This window comes from Musca domestica, unplaced genomic scaffold (genome assembly GCF_030504385.1).
Source record: "Musca domestica strain aabys unplaced genomic scaffold, Musca_domestica.polishedcontigs.V.1.1 15, whole genome shotgun sequence".
NCBI classification, from domain to species: Eukaryota; Metazoa; Arthropoda; class Insecta; order Diptera; family Muscidae; genus Musca; species Musca domestica.
The window spans coordinates 8,291,404-8,314,186 of record NW_026712207.1 but is presented as its reverse complement, the minus strand read 5'-3'; the positions used below and the strand labels follow the sequence as shown (position 1 = coordinate 8,314,186).

The following is a 22,783-nucleotide window of genomic DNA, read 5'->3' as shown; positions in this document are numbered from 1 at the left end:
AGAGGAGGCACATAAACTTTTCATCGAGTCCCTGCCACCACTGCAAGATCCTGCAGCAACAAGTGATGCCGAAAAATTAGCCTTAGCTTGTAAAAAAGGAATATTATCAATTTTCGTCTGCCCAAACAAGTCCCAGATTGTTTGAGGTTTTCATATAACCTATTCTCCATAACCATAAAGCCATTCTCCATAACCATAAACTATTCTCCATAACCATAAAATTGTATTTTTTTGGAAAAAAATACTTTGTCTGCAGTTCTTTCAAAATTACTCTAAAAATAAAAATAATTTCAAAGCATTATGAGTTGCTAAAAAGAAATAGGTAATTTATCGATTATTTATCGAATTTCACCCAGTAGCAACACTGTTTCTACTCTCATGGCATTCATTTCCTCTACATTTGTGTCATATCCCCTACTCAGCAATTCTATGTAGTGGCATTGCACATTGTTATTGTTTTGTCTCTCATGTGTGCTCTTTGTAAGTTATCTCTCACAAGTACTTGGTATTGCTCACATTACTAGGAGAGTGGCAGAGAGTAATGTGTGATCATAATGTACTTCATACTGTTATATTTTAAATATAAGCATGGTTTTAATGCTATTGTTGTTGCTATTATTTATAAAAAATTAGAAAATAAAATGAAGGAATATTAAAGCAAAAACGTGCTTTAAATAAATTATTTTCATATTCCTCTCTTTCGAATTGCCGACAACTTTTTCTAACCTATTTTGTTATTATTCCCCAATTTCAGTGTCATTACCTGGATCCAATGAAATCTCAATCGATCAACCCGCAATTCTTCAAGTACTTAGTCCAATAAATGCCACAGAAGAAAAAAAGGAAGCCAACAACAACAACGTCAATAGTAAGCCGTCGTTCGAGCGGAAGCAAGACGCCAATGAATGCCCGGTGAATGTGTCGCCAAAATCCTCCAAGGATTTCGTTTTTGAAACGCACAACGACGAAAATGTTAATGACGATGCAAATTCTAGCGTTAAGAGCCTAGTCAGTAGTTCTAGTACAGAAAATTTAGCTAAGACAATTATTATCAAAGAAACCGCCCCCACCACCGCCAAAGTAACAAAAGCAGAAGAAAAACAAGAAACCACATCCCATAATTCTAACCCAACTCCTCATATCCCATCTAAAAACGAAGAAAAATCTGAAACAATTGAATCGGAAATTTCTGACAAGCAAAGCAAGTTAGAGCAAAAAGAAAAGGAAATCGAGGAAGTTATAGTTCCCACCACTTCAGCCCATCAGAAAGCAACTCCAAACGGAGAAAAGCCTGAAGCCAAAGTAACGAAAGCAGAAGAAACCACTTCCCATAATTCTAATACTACTCCTCATATCCCAACTCAAAACGAAGAAAAATCTGAAACTAAAAAAGAACTTCCTGAGAAACAAAGCAAGTTAGAGCAAAAAGAAAAAGAAACCGAAGAACTTATAGTTCCCACCACCTCAGCTCCGCAAAAAGCAACTCCAAGCAACGGGGAAAAGCCTGAGGATTCCCTAGACTCAAAAACCCCTGCCAACGAATCGGAATTTGATCAAGAAGAAAAAGAAACCGAGGAAATCTTCATTTCCTCAGTACCTCCCAGTCCCAGTGAGGATAATGTTCTGGACATTGAATCTCATTTAATTGAAACCCTTAACGAGGCCACAGTTCACAAAGAAAGTGTGGGTATTAAGGAATTACCTCCAGCCGAGGAAGAGTTGAAGGTGGGCTGTTCCAAAATCGAGACGGATGTCAATGTACGCTCAGTCATAGAAGTTGAACCCGCCGAGGTGGTAAGCAAACAGCCAGTGGAACAGATTTTGGAAACCAAAGCCTTACTGCAAGCTGCTCAAATTGAGGAGAACGAAACGCCCTATCTCAATGGTGATTCGGGAGTCCATGTGAATAAGGCAGACATAGAAGAAGTTGCCCAGCAACTACTGCAAGATATCGAAGAGGAAGTTGTCAAGGCCTTTGCAGAGAATAATTTTAAAATTAACGAACCGCAACAAAAAGTGGAGGATGAAAATTCCAATGAAAAGACTGAAAATACTAAAGTAGTGGAGGCAGCAAAGAAAACGGAAACAGCTTCCACGGAAACTAAAAATTCTACGTCCCTGAATCCCTTCGAAGAAGAAGAAGACGAAGATCAATTGGACGGCGCCCAATTGCGCAGCGAGTCTCAACTTTCCCAGGTCGTTGATCAACAACTTTCCGAAGTCACCAGCATTTTAGATTCCCAAACGAAGGAGGCCGCCGCCGCAGCTGCCACCGCCACCTCATCGTGTCTGAAACCACCCTCCTCGGAACCTCATCTAAAATTAGTAACTGTTCCCACACCCCAGACCGCCTCCGAAGAGGAGGAACGTAAACTTTTCATCGAATCCCTGCCACCATTGCAAGATCCGGCAGCAACAAGTGATGCCGAAAAATTAGCCTTAGATTGTAAAAAGGAATATTATCAGTCGTTGAAAAAGTATCTCATACAAACCGCCACGGATCGGCCGCCAGTGCCGCTGCAAACATATCGCTGGGAGGATTTGCGAAGGGCCAAAGAAAGGGTAAGTTGAAAAAAGGAAACACAGGAAAATAAATTAAAATTGTGGGGATAAATATTTCTGAGGTCATTTGAACCGACAAAGAGGTCATGGATTTTATGAATAGTTTTCAAAAGAAGTACTACCAATGTTCGTATTTTTATGAACAGGGTTCATCAAAAAATGCACGCCTATCATGAGAACCAGAGAGAGAGAGAACCAAAGAGAGAGTACGAAAAAGTAGTTGATTTTAAGATTTTTTGTTGTGACTTTTCTACGCAGACCTAAAAAGAGAACAGATGAGTAGCAGCAAATTGTGGTTCAAAGAGAGTAAGAGCATAGTTTTGCATTTTATGAAAAGGGTACCTATTTGACATTGAATAACTATTTCGTGAGCATAAGATTATAGCCAATTATTATTGCATTTAAGTGAGGCACATACGGGGGTGAGATAAAAAAACCTGCAACAAAGTCAAACGCCATAATTCTTACATTTTTTTTAATTTCATTGAATAAAAGCAAAAAATAACGGAAATAGCATCAAATTTTAGTATAAGTTTAGATTTGTTCGAATTGGTCACCTTTGACATGAATTATGGTCTTCAAACGGCCAATGAAACTGTCACATGCTGCCCGAATGTTGCTCTGGGGTATTTTGGCCCATTCCCGGTGAAGCGCCTGCTTGAGGTGATCGACACTTTGGTATTTTTTAGTGCCAATCTTCCTTTCCAAAATACTCCGGACACAAAAGCCCAACGGATTGGTATCCGGAGATTTTGGTGGTCGTCGAGTGCTGGAAATGAAGCGAGGAACCTAATTTTGTAACCATATCTTGGGTGGCGCGTGCTGAGTGGGTGCGGTGCTGAGTCCTGTTGAAATGTCCAAGGTCTGCGGCCAAAATGTTTGCGTGCCCCAAGGCTTTAATACACCCTCCAGAATATTTTCGCGATAATATTCGGTATTTATTCTAATTCCGTTTGATTAATACGAGGGGAGAGCGACCATTGGCTGTTATGGCGACCCACACCATCCACATGGCCGGCGCTTGAGTTCTGGTGGCCAACCGAAAGGTGCACATTTTCAGTTCACCTCTTTGGCAGTTAAAACACGATCATTTTGTTTGTTTGCAACCTGCTGGCCAACGAATGTTTTCTCATCGGAGACGGAGAAAAACAAATTCGCCAGTTCATAACTTTCGGTCAAGCGAAGCAACTCTTTGGCTCTTTTGAGTCGATTTTCTTTCTGTTGCGGTATAAGTTCTTGCACTTTTTGGAACTTCAATGGCTTTACCCCGAGCTCATTTTTTAATAATTGCCGAATGGAATATTGCGATATGTTCAGCTCACGAGCCATATTTCGGCCAGTGCTACGTGGGTTTCGATGAAGTCCCTTCTTTACTTTTCGAACCATTTCTGATGATGTTGCTGTTTTCTTCCGTCCACTTCCTTAACGTCGGGCTACACTACCAGTATCACGTAATCGGTAACGAGCGATGATACGAGACACAAAAGATTTATTCACATTTAAATGCTGGAGTGCTCTAGTCATAGCCACTTGTGGTTTTCCAGCCAAATGTAAAGAAATCACACTATCACGCTTGAATTCCATCACGGAGAACTTTTTTTCTGGAAAATTCTCACCAAAATGCTTTTGTACGCTTGTAAATAATATAATAAGCTGTCACTGGAATAATTTTAACAGCTGTCGGACGGGTAGTTTAGAAATGACAGCAGTCTGAAGTTGGTTGCAGTTTTTTCATCTCTAGCCATATGGCTGAGGGTATAAAAATATCATCACTGTTGTATGACAGAATATTTTTATTTGGTTCATTTCCATTCCCCATTTTTTGTAGCCCGTTAGAAATCCGTAAATCGATTTTTGTTTCTGAATAAGTTTACCATACTTCACAATATAATTCACTCCTTAAAAGCCGAAAGGTTTTAGCAATTATGGTCTTTGCTTTATTCATTCCTAATCAAAATATATCACCTCAGAGTCTACGATCAATTATAAGACCTCTAAGTTACTAAGATTCGTTCCAAGTCAAAATCTCCCTTATTACTTCATTTTTGGGGAAAGTGTTGAAGAAAGAAATATTCCAGGATCACATTTCATTGTGAGTCTCTGAATATCTACCAGAAAAATATCATCAGTTTTGTAAGACAGAATAATTTTACTTGATTCAATGCCAATCACCCAATTTTCGTAGCCTGTTATAAATCTATAGGTCGATTTCTGCATCTGAATACGTTTACCATAATTCGAATTTAAAAAAATCAGCATAAAATTTGGAATATCGTTCTTAAGGAAAATATATCACCTCAGAGTCTACGATCATGTATAAAAACCTCTAAATTACTACGATTCCATTCCAAGTCCAAATCTCTCTTAATGCTTTATTATTTGGGTAAAATGTTAAAGGAAGAAGTATTCTAGATCAAATTTCATTATGAGTCTCCGAAGAAGCGGATTTAGTATACCCAATATGTACAATAAAAAACTCATCACTTTTGTGAGACAAAATACTTAGTTCAATTCCATTTCCCCATTTTTCGTAGCCTCTTCAAACTCTATAAGTCGATTTTTGTATCTGAATAAGTTTACCATACTCCTAATTAAATAAATTTACTCCCTTAGAACCGTTAAACATTTATTTCCCTTAAGAATAAATCCGAAAAAAAAACTTCTTCAGGAAAATCTATTACCTCACATATAAAGATCTCAGATCAAATATAAAGACCTCAGAAATATTTGAAAAATTTCAAATTCGAAAACTTCATTAACTGACCATTTCCTCTCTCCCTTCCAGGGTGGCTATCCATGGACGCACTTGTACAATCGTCCGCTGGGTCCAGATGAAGAACCCGAAATAGTGTTGATGCTAAGAAAATCCCAGGAAATACGTTTCCTCTCAGAATCGCCAAAATCCAACAAAAAGGTACGCATCGACGACCAGGTGTTGATACAAGAAACTCATCCATATCTACAAGAACTGTCCGAAGAAGAGGAAGAAGACGAAGGTCATCATTCGGAACATCATTTGCCGCGGGACGGTGATCACGAAAATCATAGTTTGCACAGTGAAAGTTTCTCCTGTGTATCGGATTCGGTGTTGGCAACAGCCAAGGCCAAGGCCGCCAATCGTTTTAGTAAGGTGCGTCGCCTGTTCCGACGTCGTCGTTACGGTAATCGTAGCAACGAAGACGCTCAATCACTGCCCGATTCGTTTACATCGGCGGCAAGTTTACAACGTAGCTTGGAACAGGTACCTGCGTCGGAGACAACAAGTCAAGTGGAAGCCGCTACTTCGCCTCAAGAAGTCCATCCCATTTACGAGCATCCCAAGGGTCCTCGTTGTTTCCCCATAATGAAGAAGCTGAAGAGCATGGCCGATCGCCAAAAGAAGCGTTTGAATATTAAACGTCTGCACTTGGGCAAGGATGATAAGGTGGCTCCAGCCCCCGGGGAGGAGCCAAAGATCATAAATTTAAAGAACTCCCCCAAGGCCCAACGAAGTGATATTGCGCATTTTGAAAAACAAGATTCCGATGATATTTTGGAAATCGAGGAGCTCGATGAGTCGCCCAGTCGCAAGCGTTTGGGTAGACAAGGTGAGGCAGAGGGAGAACAGGGACCAAGTAGTAGCATTGTGGAACCAGAGGAAATTATTGAAATCAAGGATGTGGTTAAGCCAAGTTCCGATGCGGCAGAGGGCGAAGAAGTTGATGCCAAGAAAGTGGAACAGGCAGAAAGCGAGAGTACCACACCTCCCAAAAAGGCACCCCGCCTGCGCAGAGAACATGTCTATGAGGAGATTGACCAACCTGACGATACTGTCATGCCAGCTGCCGAGGAGCTGAAATTCATTTTGGATGCCACCTCCGTGGATGCCTTAAAACAATCCCTGGCCACCCAAGACAGCAGTGCTGTGAAAGAAGTGGCTGCCTCTAAGAATGCCATACCCTTGGATCGCATGGGCAGCAGTGAAGAGGAAGTTATGGGCTTACCGGATCGTGCCACACCAGAGAGGAAATCAAATACTCTCCTGGCACCCATTTCCTCCATTGACTCGGCCTCATCCGATGAGGTGGGCAATAAACCCCAACTGCAACCGGTTACCGAGGAAGAACAAGAGGAGGAGGAAGCAGAGGCGGAGTCTGAAGCGGCAAAGGAATCGAGCCATTTGAAGATTGAATCTGTGAAAAAAGAAGCCTCACCAGTACCTTCCGAGAAGAAGGTTGTCACCTTTTCACATGTGGAGGATGAAGCTGAACCACATCGCGAAGACATTGAATTGCCTGCCGAACAAATGGAAGCCGCCAAGGAGGCCAACAAACTAAAGGCAACTGTCAAGTATGTAGAGGCCAAATGGCTAAATTTAGCAACGAACAGCAACAATGACAAAACGAAAGATGGTGTTGTTGTTGTTGTTGTTGTTTTCCCATTAAATTTGCTTTGTTGTATTTTTAATTTTTCCTCCTAATTTTAATGACTAGCCACCCTAATGCTCTTTTCCCCTCAAAATACTAACAACTCAAATTTCTCCCTTTTCCCCCTTTTCTTTCTCTCTTTTGATTTTCTCTTTTTTTTTTGGGTTTATTTCCCTCTCCCAAAACTGTCATCATTTGAACAGAAAACACACATTCCTCATTACCTTCTTCAAATTGTTACTAACCCTGGGCTTTCGCAGTCATCGAATAACGCAACGCAATAAACGTGGCGCCCAACGTTGGTATGTACGTTTGGGCCTATGTTGCATGAAACCTGCTTGATCCTTGCCAAACAATTCCAATTAAGTTCGAATTATGTTAGGCCTAACATGAATATCATAAAGGTAAGCCGGATAGGTTTTTTTTGTGTGTGTGAGGTTTATGGGTTTTGGTTTGTCCATCCCTCCTTCGGGGGGGTTCTCGATTTTATGTGTCATGACCATTTTGTGTGTTTTTGTGTAGTTGTCATTTGTCTACGTCCCTCTCCCCACCCACCACGTCGAGAGAAGTAAAAAATGTACATCAATCACCCGACTCGCAATACATTCTGTCTTTTGTCTCTTAAGGAAATCATTTGTTGTCATCTCATCGATGTTGTTGTTGTTGTATTTTTTTGGGATGCTACTGCATTTGCCAATTCGTTTGGGTAGATAAAATGCGGGTGTTAGCCGCAAAAAAACAAGAAGAATAGAATATTTTTATTAACCCAAGGTCTGATGTGAAGATGGAATATATTGGTCGACACCTTCTGGTACCTCCCCCACAAAGGGTCGATATTTTGCGTATCCTTGAAGCTCATAAAACACGAAATTCAAATCCGATTCCATTCAAACTTTGCACATCTCAATATTTCCACCTACACAAGATCTGTTATAAAGATACTAGAGATCGGACCATTTCTTCTGGTACCTCCCCCACAAAGGATCAAAGTTTTGCATAACCAAAACGATTTTAAAATCCGATATAAGCATCTGATTCTCTTTATATTTCACACACGCCATTATTTTTACTAACACAAGACTTGACGTGAAGATGGAATATATCGATTCACTCCTTCTGGTACCACCCCCACAAATGGTCAACATTTTGAATAGCCCAAACGATCATAAAATACGAAATAACCACCCGGTTCTCTTCAAATTACACACTTCACAATATTTTTATTAACCAAGGTCTGATGTGAAGATGGAATATATCGGTCCACTAATTCTGGAAAAGGGTCAAAATTTTGAATATTCATGAAGCTCATAAAACACGAAATTAACATCCGATTCCATTCAGACTTGGCATATCTCAATATTTTCATCAACTCAACATCTGCTATAAAGGTGGAAGAGATCAGACCATTTCTTTTGGAACCTCCCCTAAAAAGGATCAAAGTTTTGAATAACTAAAACGATTATAAAACTCGAAATAGGCATCCGGTTCTCTTCATATTTTACACATACTATTATTTCTACTAACACAAGATCTGCTTTGAAGATGGGATATATTGGTCCACGCCTTCTGGTAAATCCCCTACAAAGGGTCAAAATTTTGAATAATCATAACTCTTATAAAATGTGATTTATTCATGTCAGTCCGTCTGTCCGAACGTCCGTCTGTCCATGCACAAAATGCAGTCGCAGTTATCATCCGATTGAGAAGAAATTTTCCAAACAATATTTATTTGGGCCAAGAACGAACCCTATTGAAATTGGTGATAATCGGATCAGATTTAAAAATATAGCTTCCATATACAGGGTGAGATAAAAAATTGCAACAAAGTCAAACGCCATCGATTTTACATTTTTTCTTTAATTTTTTTGAATGAACGCAAAAAATGTCGGAAATAGCATCACATTTTAGAATAAGTTTAGATTTGGTTGAATTGGTCACCTTTGACACGAATTATGGCCTTCAAACGGCCAATGAAACCGTCACACGCTGCCCAAATGTTGCTCTGCGGTATTTTGGCCCATTCTCGGCGAAGCGCTTTCTTGAGGTGATCGACACTTTGGTATTTTTTAGTGCCAACCTTGCTTCCCCAAAATACTCCAGACACAATAGTCCAACGGATTGGTATCCGGAGATTTTGGTGGCCATAGTGTGCGCTGGAAATGAAGCGAGGAACCTCATTTTGTAGCCATTCTTGGATGGCGCGTGCTGAGTTCGTCCTGTTGGAAGGTCCAAGGACTGCGGCTAAAATGTTTGCGTGCCCAAGGCTTTAATACACCCTCCAGAATATTTTCGCGATAATATTCGGCATTTATTCTAATGCTACGGTCGATTAATACAAGCGGAAAGTGTCCATCGGCTGTTATGGCGGCCCACACCATCACCATGGCCGGCGCTTGAGTTCTGGTGGCCAACCGAAAGGTGCACATTTTCAGCTGACCTTTTTGGCAGGTAAACACGATCATTTTGTTTGTTCACAAACTGCTGGACAACGAATGTTTTCTCATCGGGGACGGAGAAAACTAAATTTGGCAGTTCACCACTTTCGGCCAACCGACTGAAGCAACTCTTTAGCTCTTTTGAGTCTATTTTCTTTCAGTTGCGGTGTAAGTTCTTGCACAATTTCAATGGTTTTACCCCGAGCTCATTTTTCAACATTTGCGGAATGGAATATTACTATATGTTCAGCTCCCAAGCCATTTTTCGGCCACTGCGATGCGGGTTTCGATCAAGCCGCTTCGTTACTTTTCGAACCATTTCTGCTGATGTTGCTGTTATCTTCCGTCCACTTCCTTGACGTCGGGCTACGCTAACAGTACCAGTATCACGGTAACGAGCGATGGTATGAGACACAAAAGATTTATTCACATTTAAATGCTGAAGGGCTCTAACGATAGCCACTTGTGGGTGTCCAGCCAAACACAAAGAAATCACACTATCACGCTTGAATTCCATCGCGAATAACTTTTTTTCTGGAAAATTCTCACCAAAATGCTTTTGTACGCTTGTAAACAATAAAATGAGCTCTCTGGAATAATTCTAACAGCTGTCGGACGAGTAGCTTAGAATTGACAGCAGTCTGACGTTGGTTGCAGTTTTTTCATCTCACCCATTAAATCTTCAACCGATTTCGGATTAATTGTGCACCAAATGACCAATATCCGCCAAATTGACCTAAATTTTGCCACATCCCACTGAATTCAGTCTAGAAGCAAGTACATCAAATTTGGAGAAAATCGGTTCAGATATAGCTCCCATATATTTGGTTTCATCCGATTTGATGTCTAAGTCCCTCACATTCGTAATATGCATTCGACAACAATGATTTTTGGTACCAGATATCTTATAAAGCTCGAAAATACCTTTGCCAAATTTTATCGAGATCGGCTAAGATTTGGATATGACTCTCCCATATATATCCTTTATCCGATTTAAGCTTTGTTGTGCAAATAATGGCTAATATCAGCCCAAATGGTGTGAATTTCGAGACGTAGGTTTTCATTTGGTGGAACTTGGCTCCGATATATATCTGTTTAATATAATCTTCTCGAAGTGATATCCTACACTTTATAGCAATGTTATAAAAGATTAAAAAATGTCTCCGTCAAATTTAGTGAAAATCGATTCAGAATTGGCTACACCTCCCTTATACTAGTTCCCCCTGAAACCAAACGATAACTGCTCTAAAGCCAAATGTTGATAGGAGGTATGATCTACTTCAAATAAGTTCTTCTGTTACGGAAACTCTACTAAATATGCATAGTGGGGTATGGTATCATATAGTCGGTCCCGCCCAACTTATGACTTTTCTTTAGTGGTTTCATTTAACTTCGCATAATGCTATATTTACTGTAACGTTAGATTTTGTGTGAATATGTGACTTATCGGGCACTCCTTCAGGTACATACCCCTAAAAAGGCTCATATATCTGATTTATAATTTTTTAACTTATTTGACAATATTTTTAAAAAAAAATCTCACTAAATTTCAAAGCCTGAAATTTTGAATTTTTCCCAAAGCCAATTTCAATGTTGAGACATTTTCCTTAAAAAAAAGTTTATTTTCTTTTGGAAAATTGTCCTCAAAACCCACTGTGACCCACTTTGCTCGTCTAGCCTGATTTCATGTTAATTCTTTGACGAGATACCCAACCACTTGGCATCGATGCAGAAGAAAAATCTCGCACCCAAAACGAAACACAAAAAATAAAACAAAATATTTAAAAATTTCAAACCATAAACTAAAGAAAACAAGTAAAAATAATGAACGAGCAAATAAATTGTATTTAAATTGTTTAAATGACCGGGTGTGCATGTATGTGTGTGTGTGTGTGTCTGTGCGGCACAACCAAAAATAATGCTCTTCAAAATTTATTTGGGAGACCAACGAAGAAAAAATAATGAATGGATTTCGTATAGATCAGGGTGGCCACTTTTGAGATATCAAGGGACGGGACTTTAAATGACCCTTAAACAAATTAGGAGAAATAAAGTATTTGACCAGAACTGCGGAAAATTTTAATAGCAAAAACTTGTCGTCAGGACTTTTCAGATTTTTCCAAATAAATTTATGTGGCTTCCAGAAGAAATTTTTTGAGAATTTCTTCTCAGTCCTCCAAAATTATACCTTCGACAACAGCTCCCTGTCAAAAAGTGTGCCCATAACTCCGTTGCATGTCTGTAAAGAAATTAGAGAAGCGGGAAAAAATCTCAAATGCGGGTCCACGTCTTCGGATAGCCCCCATATAACAATAACTTCCCATAGTCGGCATTTTGATGATTTAAGCGACATTGATCACCGAAATTGTTTCAATCGGAATAAAATCTAAATCAATATGAATCGGTTCTACAGCCCATGACAAACAAATTATTTATGAAGGAATACATCTTCTTATAGCCCCCATATAAGGGGTTTCATTTGAGAGGCAATTTTCTTCGGAACTTTTATACCCTTAGTCATATGGCCAGAGAGGGCCAAAAAGCCAAAATTTGCCTCATCGAAATAATGGTTTTAGACCGTAGGTCTCTTTGGACCAAATCCCTTTAAGGATATTTAGAGTCAATCTAAGAGGGGCCAAAATGCCAATATGTGTCTCATCGAAATAACGAGTTTAGACCCTAGGTCTCTTTGGACCAAAACCGTTTCAGGACATTTAGAGTCGATCTAAGAGGGGCTAAAATGCCAAAAAGCAAAAATGTTCCTCATCGAAATAACGGTTTTAGACCATATGTCTCTTTGGACCAAATCCGTTTCAGGACATTTGGAGTCGATCTGTCTATATCCGTCTGTCTGGCTGGCTGGCTGATGAGCACAATAACTCTCAAAGGGAGTATCCGATTTGAACCAAACTTGGTACTTTGGAATATTATTGTCAAACTTAGATCGAATTCGGGGATGGACAATATCGGCCCACTCCTTCTGGTACCTCCCCCACAAAATGTTGAAAATTTCAACGAAAATATTTTACTACACAGAAAGAGAAAGGATAATCCGATTTTGCTCCAACTTTGCGAATCCTAATATTTGCATCAGTGTTAGGTTAGGTGCAAAAATGGACAATATCGGTCCACACCATGAAGTACCTCCCCCACAAAGAATCAAAATTCTGAATAATTATAACTCTTATAAAATGTGATGTAAGAGTCCGATTGACTTCAACTTACACGCAGCACAATATTTTTATTAATCCAAGGTCCGGTGTGAAGATGGAATGTATTGGTCCACTCCATCTGGCACCTCCCCCACAAAAGGTCGAAATTTTCAACGAAAATATTTTACTGCACAGAGAGAAAGGATAATCTGATTTTGCTCCAACTTTGCAAATCCTAATATTTGCATCAGTTCTAGTTCAGGTGCGAAAATGGACATTATCAGTCCACTCCATCAAGTACCTTTCCCACAAAGGGTCAACATTTGGAATAATTATAACTCTTATAAAATGTGATGTAAGGGTCCGATTGCCTTCAAATTACACGCAGCACAATATTTTTATTCACCCTAGGTCTGGTGTGAATATGAAATGTATCGGTCAACTCCTTCTGGTACCTCCCCCACAAAGGGTCGATATTTTGCGTATCCTTGAAGCTCATAAAACACGAAATTCAAATCCGATTCCATTCAAACTTTGCACATCTCAATATTTCCACCCACACAAGATCTGTTATAAAGATACTAGAGATCGGACCACTCCTTCTGGTACCTCTCTCACAAAGGGTCAAAATTTTAAATTTTCATGGAGCTCATAAAACGCGAAATTAACATCCGATTCCATTCTGACTTGGTACATCTCAATATTTATATCACGACAAGATCTGTTATAAAGATGGACCAGATCGGACCATTTCTTCTGGTACCTCCCCCACAAAGGGTCAAAGTTTGGAATAACTAAATCGATTATAAAATCCGAAATAAGCATCCGGTTCTCTTCAAATTTCACACATTCCATTGTTTCTACTAACACAAGATCTGCTGTGAAGATGGAATGTATCGGTCAACTCCTTCTGGTACCTCCCCCACAAGGGTGATAATTTCGAATATCCTTGAAGCTCATAAAACACGAAATGAACATCCGATTCAATTCAAATTTGGCACATCTCAATATTTCCATCAACGCAATATTTGTTATAAAAATGGTAGGAATCGGACTATTTCTTCTGGTACCTCCCCCACAAAGGGTCAAAATTTTGAATATCAGTTAAGCTCATAAAACGCAAAATTAACATTCGATTCCCTTCAGACTTTGCACATCTCAATATTTCCATTAACGCAAGATCTGATATAAAGATGGTAGAGATAGGACCTTTCCGTCTGGTACCTCCCCCACAAAGGTTTTGAATACCCATGCAGCTCATAAAACGCGAAATTAACATCCAATTCCGTTCAGACTTGGTAAATCTCAATATATCCATCAACACAATATCTGTTATAAAAATGGTAGAGATCGGACCATTCCTTCTGGTACCTCCCCCCAAAGGGTCAAAGTTTTGAATAACTAAAACGATTATAAAATCCGAAATAAGCATCCGGTTCTCTTCATATTTCACACATCCTATTATTTTTACTAATACAAGACCTGGTGTGAAGATGGAATGTATCGGTACTCTCCTTCATGTACCTCCCTCCCAAAACGCTTATGAATACGAAGTAGGCATCTTGAATTTTTTATACCACAATCCAGAATATCTATTCATTTGCCCCTAAATTTTCTGGAAAAACAAAAATCTATCTGAAAATCTTAAAATTCGACCATTGCGTACAAGAATTTCCCCAAAAAATGGCAACCCCGGATGCCGAAAGGCAGACCAAACCAAAAAAACACAATATTTAGTATTTCATTTTTATGAAACTATGAGACAACAAGAAGATGAGCGCGGACCAAAAAAAATGACGACAACATAGAAAAGTGTTGAAAAAGATAAAGACAAAAACCAAAAGAAGAAAAAACATTGCGAGTACTTTTGCTAATTTTTTTATCGATATTCCGAAACACGGCCATTGAAAAGCTTTCATTCAGTCCTGGCCGAAATTTGCAACCATTAAGATGGGGATAATAAGAACGGTGTCGGTCGGCAAAAAAACTAAAATAGAACGATTCCAAGTTTGAAAACCGCCGTTTACGAAAAAATCGAATAATTTTTTTTTCCAAAAAAAAAAAAAATAATAAATAAATAAATTATTTGCGTGTGTGTGTGTTTTTTTTTTTTATAAAAATAAAACGTAAAACGCTCAGTCAAAAAAAAGTATTACAAAATTGTTAAGAAAAAAAAATATATTTTTAAAATAAAATTTAAAAAAAAAGTTTTCAAAAGCAAAACAAAAATAAATTCTATGTTCACCTCGAAGCGAAGTGTAGATATTAAAAATAGCCACAACAAGTCGACAAAATAGAAAAAATAAGAAAAACGAACGATCAGCCAGCTACTCAGCCAGCCAGCCAGCCACCTAAGAAGACGACAGATTTTTTGCATCATCTTGGCCATAGACAAGATCACCGAGTTTGCCTGCTGCGACATTTTCAATATTGACGTTTTGCCTGGTGTGTGCGTATTTAGTTTGTGGCCAAATGTATGCTGCCGATGGGCAGCGAAAGCAAGATTAGTGTCAAAAGCTCAGGGTGGCAAAGCTTTAACGCACCACATTCTCTCTCTCTCGCTCTCCCAGCACAGATTTCTAGTGATTCTCTGTTCCATTGAGAGTTGACAACAAAACTATTTTACTCTCCCAAGAAAGCTGGATTAATGAGAAAAGCTTTCCAACGCATTATATCATTGCGCTCACCACAAGTCTTTTTTGATTCTCTTTCCTATTGAGAGCCATAAAAACAACTCAGAGAAAACAAGTTTAATCTCCAAAGCTCTACGGGCAAAGCTCCAACGCATTTTATTCTCTCTCAAAACACAAATTTGTATTGAAACTCTTTTCATTTGAGAGTTTAAGTAAAGGCTCTCTCTCTCACTCTCTCTGCTCTCTCAAAATGAGCACCCGCCGTTCCGCCTCTGTGGGAGCTTTGCCCCAAGAAAAAAAGCACTTTGTGTCACGCAATGAAAGCGCAGGTGGCATAACGCTCGATGTACGCTGTGCCTGTCAATATTTCCAAAGTGACTCTCTGCTGCCGGAACGCATCAATCCCGTCGATTCGAGACCCAATTCTCGACTGGATTTCCAACACGATCCCCAGTGCGCAGAATATGGCTATGAGGAACCAATGCATGTGCCCGGATCCTTTTCGCCCCGGCCACAAGCCGCCCACTCGCCACTACCACTTACCTCAGCATCGATGGCCATGCACAGTATTAGCGGCGATCGTAAGCTATTGGCCGGCGAGCGTATAACCCAACCCGATCCGGAACGTCAATCCATGCGCAGCATTGGAAAACATCGTTCATGGGACCAGGCCTCAGCCTCGGTGGATATTTCATTTGTGGAAAAGTATCCCGAACTGGAGGATACGGCCAAAAAGCGAGGCCTAGTGGTGCGCAGCATTTCCGATGATGATCCGCAGCAGCAGATGCAAAGGGGTCGCCAACGTTTCACCTCAGTGGATCGCATGTCCAATGCCAGTGGAGGTGGCCAAAGGGATCCGGAAACCATGTCAATGCACAGTGTACGCTCGCTAAGGCGTATTTCCCGTTCCCCCTCCAAGGGAGATCTGTTTGTGGCCGACATCAAGATAGACCAGCCCCGGAGGCGGGAACAACGTTCTGTGTCCGCCAGTCGTCGTTCCTCCAACATGGATCTTTATCACAGCATGCCGCCACATATTAATGTCATAACTCCCACACCCCAGCCGCAGATGACCAATCAGCCACCCTCCTTCCAAAGGCAATTTACACCCCAGATCATCGATCAGCCACCCAGTGGCCAATTTACGCCACAACGTCAATTTACACCTCTGCGTTCACCCTCACCTCCAGGGGCCATGGAGACGGGAGATATAGACTATCGCATTGCCAAAAAGCCAATGTCGGTGGACTATATGCGTCCGGAGGACAACAAGGAGAATCGTGGTTTTGCCAGCAATCTACCCGGGGAGATGAGGCCCCAAAATCGACCCATAGATGTGTCCAAATACAAGACCTCCGATGAGAATTCCACAATTGTCCAACAGCAGCAACCTCAAGCCTATCAACCATTTGGATCCCCTATTTCGGCCTCTGCTTCTCCTCCTCCTCGACCACCCATGGAAAGACCCAAAAGTCCTCTGGAGGAAACTGTGGCCGAATTGGAGGCCATTGCGGCAGCCCAACCCATTGAACAGGTCAGGGATGATATTAAAATTAAACGTCTCAGCCCACCCTTGGTGGAGGATGTACCCAGGCCCTCCCTGCATCTGGATGAGGAGACGGTAATTGACATAAAACGCCAGATAAATGTGGTGGATATTGATAAACTGGTGCGCGAGGAGGAGGAAAAGGCAAGGGAAAGGGCCAAATCCAAGTCGCCGACAAGATCAATGCAACGGTTTTCCTCACCCTCCAGGCAAATGGACAGATTTTCTCCCGCCCGGCAAGAGGAGAGGTTTTCTCCCTCGAGGGAATTGGGTAGTGAAAGATTTTCACCCCCAAGGCAGCTTCCCAGCTACGGCATGGAACGCCAACAGAGAGACCAACTGTCACCCTCAAGGCAGCTGCCAGGCTACGGCATGGATCGCCAGCAGAGAGACCAATTATCACCCTCACGCTTCTCACCCTCAAGGCAGCTTCCCAGCTCCGCCATGGATCGCCAGCAAAGAGATCAGTTGTCTCCCTCCCGGCAAATGGATAGTCTACAACTACCACAGCAACAACAGCTGAAGCGGGGCCACTCACCAGATCGTCAAACACCCAGCACTACGGTTGTCAAGAAAATTGCCTCCGAACAGGATCTACAGCAATTGCCCGAGGATAAAGCCACCTATTCTTCGCGTTTTAAATCCTTCTTCGGTGGCAAGCCCAAAGACGAAGGCAACGGATTACCTGAACCCACAGCTGCGGGTAGGGATAGGTCACCCTCGCCGGCTCCTTCAATTCTAAGAATGCCTTCATTTCTATCCAAAGACAAATCTGTCGGGCAAAGAGAAAAATCTCCTTCCCCAGCACCCTCAGCCTTTAGGATGCCCAGCATTTTCTCTAAAAATGGTAAAAATCGAGAAAAATCCCCCTCTCCCATGCCGGGAGGAGAGAAGCCCAAGAAAATGTCCATTTTCTCGATGGGAAAACCAGTGCCGGTGGCCTCCACAATTGTTGAGGGTGGCACGGCCACCATTACCAAGAAACCCGATGCCGAACCCATGTCCATTAAGGTCCATGAAACATTTTCCCTGAAGGTGGATGAAATGGATCAGTACATGGCTAGGCCGGCCAAACCACCTGCCCCACCCGCAGCAGCATCAGCAGGCGCAGCACAAACTCTTAGCAAATCTCCCTCGGTACCAAAATCCATTGGCAGCCGGGAAGAATATCACGAGCCGGAACATGTTTCCACCATGGACATTAGCGAAGCCTTTGCTCCCGTCATCATTGGACGCTCGTCAAGTTCCCAATTCTCCATAGATCAACAGAGACAAATGGCCTTGGAATTTTCCAGCCAGGAGAGGGGCCTCAACACCCGACCCTGGGGCAGTAGCCGGGAACCTTCGGTACGCCGCCAGCCCAGTGATTTGCAGAGCAGCTGGGGCAGCCGGGAACCATCAATACATCATCATCCCGAACTGCAGGGAAAACCTCTCTTCTCCGCACCCATAATGATGGACAGCAGCGGTAGTTTGCCACACAGTGTTTCGCCGGATAGAAATCGCCACATGCATGGCTTGCGATCACCATCCGAACAGAGGCCAATGCAACAGCAAACAAAGCAAAAATTCCTCGATGGCCGAACTCAGTCGCAGGATCGTCAACCGTTGACGGATTCACAGGATTATCTCGCGTCGGCGCGTATGACAAAAACCGTTAGTTTTCATTTTGATGAGCGTAAATCGCGTTTGAGTGAATTCGAAAATAGATCGGCGGGCAGGCCAATGCCGGCGGCAGCGGGGGGAAAGGCGAGCTACACTGATAGGGTATATCATGGGCGGTAAGCTACTATTCATAATTTTCAGAAGGTACTTAAAATCACCGGAAATAGGACATGAATCGGAAATGGAAAAAAATCCTCCTCCTCAAAACGTAGAAGGCCTCCTAGAGGTCCATAAAATGTAAAAGACCTCCCAGAGGCCTTCGAAACATAGAATATCCTTATAGAGGTCATTTGAACATAGAATCCCTCCTAAAGGTCCTCTATTCACGAAGGATCTCCTTACGGTCTTCTAATATAGAAGGCCTTCTGAGGGTCCTCTGAAAATAGAAGGCTTCCTAGTGGTCTTCTAAACATAGAAGGCCTCTTAGAATACTTCTAAATAAAGATCTCCTGGCAGTCTTCTAAACATAAAAGGTCTTTTAGGGTCCTCTAACCTGTCAAAAGTCTTCTAAACAAGAAGTGTTCTAAACATAGAAGGCCTAATAGAATACTTTTAAAATCAAAAGGCACCCTGGAAGTCTTCTAAACTTCGAAAACCTGAACATAGATCGCCTCCTAGAGGACTTCTAAACATTGAAGGCCTCCAAGAGGTCTTCTAAACATAAATAGTCTCTTGGAGGTCTTTTGAACATAGAAGGCCTCCTAGAGGTCTTCTGAACATAGAAAGCCACCTACAGGTCCTCTAAAAATAAAAGGTCTTCTGGGGATCTTCTGAACATAGAATGCCTTCTTGAGGTCTTCTAAACATAGAACGCCTCTTAGAGGTCTTCTAAACATAAATGACCTCCTAGAAGTCTTCTGAACATAGAACGCCTCCTAGAGGTCTTCTAAACATTGAAGGCCTCCTAGATGTCATAGAAGGCCTTCTAGGGGTCTTTAAACATGGAAGGCCTCATAGAGGTCTTCAAATCTTTGAAGTCCTGCTGGAAGTCTTCTGGGCATAGATGGCATCCTAGAGGTCTTCTAGACAAAGAACGTCTTGTAGTAGTTTTCTAAACATAGAGGGCGTCTCAGAGGTCCTCTAAACATAGTAGGCCTCACAGAGGTCTTTTAAACATAGAAGGCCTCCCAAAGGTCTTCTAAATGTAGAAGGCCTCCCAGAGGTCCTCTAAACATAGAAGGCCTCTCAGATATCCTCTAAGCATAGAAGGCCTTCTAGGGGTCCTCTAAACATAGAAATGTCTTTTGAAGGTCTCCTTGGAGTTTTCCAGCAGCGTAACTTCTCCCAACTAATAAATTTCTCCCGCATCTCACTCCTCATAACACTTTCACAACACCACCCCCACCTCTTGCATGTTTCTTGTACTAATACATCTAAATGTTCCCATACCCCCCTCTCCCTCCCCTCTTCAAGTTATCAAAAAAAGTAATAAACTCCCCCTTCACTATTCTTCCAGCGATCATGAATATGAACCTATTGGAATGCCTTCTTCAGATGATAAACCATCCTCCGAAGTCAAGGATCAACATCCCAGCGAATCTCAAATGGCAGGCGGGGAGGAGCCGCAAAAAACTGCCGAAGACTATCAAAAGGAAATTGAAGAACAATTCTTCAAGCCAGCTGCGGGTAAGCCCACACCCCAAACCGAACTGAATGTAGAGGCTGATGATGAACCCCTGCCCGATGAGGCGGCAGCCGTTGACGAAACTGGCCAACCCAAGAGTGGTGCCATGAAAAGTTTTATGGCCTCGGCCCAAGATCGTGGTAGGAAAATGCAAATCGGCTTGAAAACCCAAGCCGGCAAACTGAGGACCAAATTTAAGCCCACCCCCAAGAAATCTCCCTCAAGCAGCCCCAAGGCCAAGGAACGCAGAAAGTTCAAGGCACCGGAATTTTCGAAAATGAAAATGCCCGATATCAAGAGACCCGATATGTCCAAGTTTAAGGATTTCAAGAGGCCAGAATTTACCAAGTTCTCCAAACCGGATATGAGTAAATTTAAGCTACCCGAAATGTCGGGCATAAAATTGGGACGTAGCAAATCGTTTAAGGAAACCGAGACCACTGTCCACGATGAGGATATGTCGCTGGAGCCACCTACCAAAAAGGGTGTTGAGGCAACGTCGCCACAAAAGAAGCTGTTCGATTTTAATTTCGGCACCTATCCAAGGGTCTTGCGCAAAAAGAAGAAACCAGTGGAACCAGAATCTTCCTTTGATACCGGCACTGCAACCGAGGCCACCAGTGTTATACCCAGCACCACCACCCAACCCTCGGTGGAGTCTTCAAGTTCACCCCAGGGCGATAGGGGACCAGGTCCGGTGAGATCCCGTTGGGCCGATAAATTCTCCGATGTCAGTTTCAACGACAGCGAAGGTTCGCGTTATCGACGCTACGGCAGTGAGTTGGAAAGTTTCGACAGAGAGTCATCCCTGGAGCGACGCATGCGTGAAGATCTAGAGGACACGGTAAGCGAGGAACCCCATGAGGGTGCCGATAGCATGGGTCTTTTGGGTGTGGCGGCCGATAACAAGGAGTTCGCCCAATTCGATGAGGAAAATCGTGCAATTCATGAAATCTCCAATCTTCGTTCGAGGGAATTCAAACGTCGTCCCATTGTCCATCAGGATTCCGATGTACGCTCCGAAGAGGATGCCGTTGGCTGGACGGAGAAGGAGATCGAAAAGAATATCTTGCTGCGCAAGGCAGAACTGGAAGCCGAGGCAAGCTATCACAAATATCAAACTGATGATGTTGGCCGTCATGACACCCAATCCACGGCTAGCTCCGGCAAGAAGGTGGTCCTTGAGGAGATCAGTGAAGATGAGTTCTTTTTGCGCAAACGTGGCATCTCCCAGGATAACATTGAAATCAATCAATACATACGCAATGCCTTCCGGCAGCAGGGTGACGACTATGACAAACCCATTAATGGCTTGCAACATGTTGGTCAAACCCGTGAATATGTGGGTGACTACGATGTACCTCCGCCAAAACCACGACGTCTGCACAAAGTCTATCAGCCACAAAATGACTCACAAGAATTCGGTTCCTATGGCGATAACTTTTCGGTGTCACAAAATGGCAGTGACTATTTCAGTGGCAGTGGTAACCAACCACCAAGGAGACCCATGCGCAAGTCCAGAAGTCGCAGCAAATATTCCATGGACAGCCAAGATGTCCGTTACATGGATGAGGAATATTTGCGTGAGCCATCCCATGAAAATGTCAGTGGCGTTTGGAATGATTTGAATGTGACGGGTAAGGAAAACATTCCCGTGCGGCATGAACACCATCTGCAACAGGAGGACAATGATGGAGGCGATGATATTTCACGGCCACAACCACCGAGACGTCAGAAGCGACGTCGTGACACTTCAATGGACAAGGATTCGTTTATGAATGGTTTTGGAGGACGCTCGGTGTCGAATAGCTATTTGCAGCCAACCGAAGATGTGAGTATGGAATGGAGTAGGATTTTCAAAAAACCTAGAAGAGATTAGCAATTTCTGAAGGTTTTCTTTGAATGGGAGATGTTTTGTAGGAGCTCAATTTGTGGGATACTCTCTTGAGGGCTTCTATAGATGGAAACTTTCAGAGAGGTTTTCAATGGATAGAAGACCATTGGGAGAAATTGAATCCACCAAAAACTTCTAGGATATCTTGAGGTCACAGAGGCAACACAAAGGGCTTCCAATCTATAGAAGACCTTGAAAGTTTTATATGAGGCCATCCATTCTTAGAAGACCTCAAGAGGACGTTTTTTTCTTATAGTAGCTCTTCAAACCATAGAAATTCACTACTTCTTCTTAAATGCTTCTAGGAGACTTTCGGTCCATAAAAACTTTTTGGAGGCCTCTACTAATAGAAGACTCCTAGGAAGCCTTCTATCCTTTGGATACTTCCTGATGGCCTTTTATCCAAAGAAAAACTCTTAAAGGCCTCTGGGATGTCTAGTGGGTCTTCTATTCATAAAGAGCTACTAAATGACCTCTATGAAGCCTTCAATCCATAGAATGCTTCCAGGAGGTCTTCTACCGATAAAAGACCTTTAGAGTGTCTTCTATACATAAAAGACCTCTAGGAGACTTCTATCCATATAAGGTCCCTAAGAGGCTTTCTATCTATAGAAGGCTTCCAGGAGGACTTTTACCCATAAAAGACCTTTAGAGTGTCTTCTATCCATAGAAGGCCTCTGGGAGACTTCTATCCATACAAGATCCCTAGGAGGCTTTCTATTATAGAAGTCTTCCAGGAGACCTCCTGGATACTTCTAACCACACAAAGCTTTCTAACCATAAAATACCCCAAAAAGGACTGTAGGAATCCTTCAACCATAGAGCGACCCTAGGTTGCCTTCCTTCCACAGAAAATCTCAAGCAGA

General features: G+C 42.1%; 1 protein-coding gene across 4 annotated transcripts in view; it reads left to right on the top strand.

The window, feature by feature from the left end:
• The window catches only part of LOC101889345 (titin), a 77,453-nt gene that overhangs the window by 44,604 nt on the left and 10,066 nt on the right, over positions 1-22,783 (top strand). For 3 of the 4 annotated variants that reach the window (XM_005179210.4, XM_020035295.2, XM_020035296.2), the window contains 3 exons: positions 755-2,562; positions 5,348-6,891; positions 19,856-21,854. In XM_005179210.4, coding sequence (XP_005179267.1) covers positions 755-2,562; positions 5,348-6,891; positions 19,856-21,854 — 5,351 coding nt within the window. Of the gene's footprint in view, positions 1-754; positions 2,563-5,347; positions 6,892-14,688; positions 18,516-19,855; positions 21,855-22,783 lie in introns of those variants that run through there. The other variant, XM_011292481.3, reaches the window with a different exon arrangement.